The following is a 2500-nucleotide window of genomic DNA, read 5'->3' as shown; positions in this document are numbered from 1 at the left end:
CATTCAGAAGGTTATTGTAGACACTTTGGTCTATTCTGGGAGAATGTTTCACTACATATAGCGTGACCAATTCCACCCTGCACCTGACAGACACTCAACGCAAGGTCTAAATAGATCTCGACTCAGGGTGCCTGTCTGGCTCTAAGTGACTAGTGTGACCATTGCTTTACATCTAGTGTTTGTTACTCATTTCTGCAGTGTAATTATACCTGATATGATTACAATAATTACCGTTTAGACGATCAAGTATTAAGTCTCTTAGTAATTATAATACAGGTCTTGTTTTAGCATCATCTTTCCCAGCGGTTCTCGCTCGGTGCCGCACTAAGTGGGAATTTCATCTCGGGACCCACAATAAACAAGGCTAGTATGACCACATACATATCCCCTCCCCCTTCCCCTCTGGAATGTACATCCCGTTTATTCCTCTCTCTCTCTCTCTCTCTCTCTCTCTCTCTCTCTCTCTCTCTCTCTCTCTCCTTCTCTCTCTCTCTTCTCTCTCTTCTCTCTCTCTCTCTCTCTCTCTCTCTCTCTCTCTCTCTCTCTCTCTCTCTCTCTCTCTCTCTCTCTCTCTCTCTCTCTCCTCTCTCTCTCTCTCTCTCTCTCTCTCTCTCTCTCTCTCCTCTCTCTCTCTCTCTCTCTCTCTCTCCCTCTCGCTCTCTCCCTCTCGCTCTCTCCCCCTCTCTCTTCTCTCTCTCTCTCTCTCTCTCTCTCTCCCTCTCCCCCCCCCCACACACACATATCCACTCTTTCCCCACTCTCACACACATTCCATCTTTTTCCCTCACTCCATTTCTTTCCTTTCCTCTTCTCTCACCTACATTTCATCTCCCCCTCTCTCACGAGCATACCCCTTTCCCCTCTCATACGCATAACCCTCCCTTCTTTCCTCCCTCTCTCTCACACACACACATAATCCTCCCTTCCTCCTCTCTTCCCAACCCAGCGCGAGGCACAGGAAGACCTCGATATCGTGAGGAACAGCCTGAAGGAGGAGGAGGCGGACAGTGAGCGAAACCAGAGGAACTTGAACGCGCGAATCAAAACGCTGGCAGAGAAAGCCTCGCGAGTGAGCAAGGAACTGGTAAGATGGAAGACCGTCGTGAGTCAGCATTGCATGTTCTATTGAGCAAGGATAATAGTAATGGTGATATTGATGATAATAGTGAAATTAATGATATTGGCAATGATGTTGATGGCAATGATGGTAGTAATGATGATAAAGATAACAGAAATAATGTTGATAATGATAAAAGTAATATTTATACTATTACTATTTACTGCCTGTTGTGGCTTATGTTTTGCCTTAATCTCAGTCAGAAATCAAAGTCTGACATTTTGAAGACTTCCCTTGAAGAACTAATGCTCTGTGAAAGCATTTAGTATAATAATGTTCCTGATAAGAAAAAAAAAGGAAAGAAAAAAGATAAATAAATAAATGAATAATCATAGAAAGCAAGTCTGATGACGCAATAGTTCGTTTGAATGTTTGTGGACCAGTCTGCTTCTTTGATATGGAAGAGGGGCGTGGCTCCTGAGCGAACGGAGGAGGGGCGTGGCTCCTGAGCGAACGGAGGAGGGGCGTGGCTCCTGTGCGAACGGAGGAGGGGCGTGGCTCTTGAGTGAACGAACAAGGGGCGTGGCTCCTGGGCGCACGGAAGAGGGGCGTGGCTCCTGAGCGAACGAACAAGGGGCGTGGCTCCTGAGTGAACGAACAAAGGGCGTGGCTCCTGAGCGAACGAACAAGGGGCGTGGCTCCTGAGTGAACGAACAAGGGGCGTGGCTCTTGAGTGAACGAACAAGGGGCGTGGCTCCTGAGCGAACGAACGAGGGGCGTGGCTCCTGAGCGAACGGAGGAGGGGCGTGGCTCTTGAGTGAACGAACAAGGGGCGTGGCTCCTGGGCGCACGGAAGAGGGGCGTGGCTCTTGAGTGAACGAACAAGGGGCGTGTCTCCTGAGCGAACGAACAAGGGGCGTGTCTCCTGAGTGAACGAACGAGGGGCGTGGCTCCTGAGCGAACGAACGAGGGGCGTGTCTCCTGAGCGAACGAACGAGGGGCGTGGCTCCTGAGCGAACGAGCGAGGGCCGTGGCTCCTGAGCGAACGAACAAGGGGCGTGGCTCCTGAGCGAACGAGCAAGGGGCGTGGCTCCTGAGCGAACGAACAAGGGGCGCGGCTCCTGAGCGAACGAACAAGGGGCGTGGCTCCTGAGCGAACGAACGAGGGGCGTGGCTCCTGAGCGAACGAGCAAGGGGCGTGGCTCCTGAGCGAACGAGCGAGGGGCGCGGCTCGTGGGCAACCCTGGCCCGTGGCGACGGAAGTAACGCCGCGCCGATTTCCCGCAGGTGGACTCGCACTTGCGGCTTGCCGAGTCGCACGAGAGGAGGAGAGTCGGGAAATCCTCGGCAGAAGAGGCCATGAGGATCCTCCAAGAAGAGAAACGACAGCGAGAGCAGAAGATTTCGCTCCTGGAGGAATGGAAGGTAAGGCTGAGGGAGGAA

General features: G+C 52.1%; 1 protein-coding gene across 7 annotated transcripts in view; it reads left to right on the top strand.

Moving 5' to 3' along the window:
- LOC119598634 (trichohyalin-like) overlaps nt 1–2500 on the top strand; it is a 44362-nt gene that overhangs the window by 10308 nt on the left and 31554 nt on the right. For all 7 annotated transcript variants that reach the window (XM_037948329.1, XM_037948328.1, XM_037948325.1 and 4 more), the window contains exons 6-7: nt 947–1084; nt 2345–2482. In XM_037948329.1, the coding sequence (XP_037804257.1) occupies nt 947–1084; nt 2345–2482 (276 nt within the window). The remainder of the gene's footprint in view (nt 1–946; nt 1085–2344; nt 2483–2500) is intronic.

The sequence above is a fragment of the Penaeus monodon genome, chromosome 41 (genome assembly GCF_015228065.2).
Source record: "Penaeus monodon isolate SGIC_2016 chromosome 41, NSTDA_Pmon_1, whole genome shotgun sequence".
NCBI classification, from domain to species: domain Eukaryota; kingdom Metazoa; phylum Arthropoda; class Malacostraca; order Decapoda; family Penaeidae; genus Penaeus; species Penaeus monodon.
The sequence above is the reverse complement of the archived record's forward strand: the minus strand, read 5'-3'. Positions and strand labels throughout refer to the sequence as shown.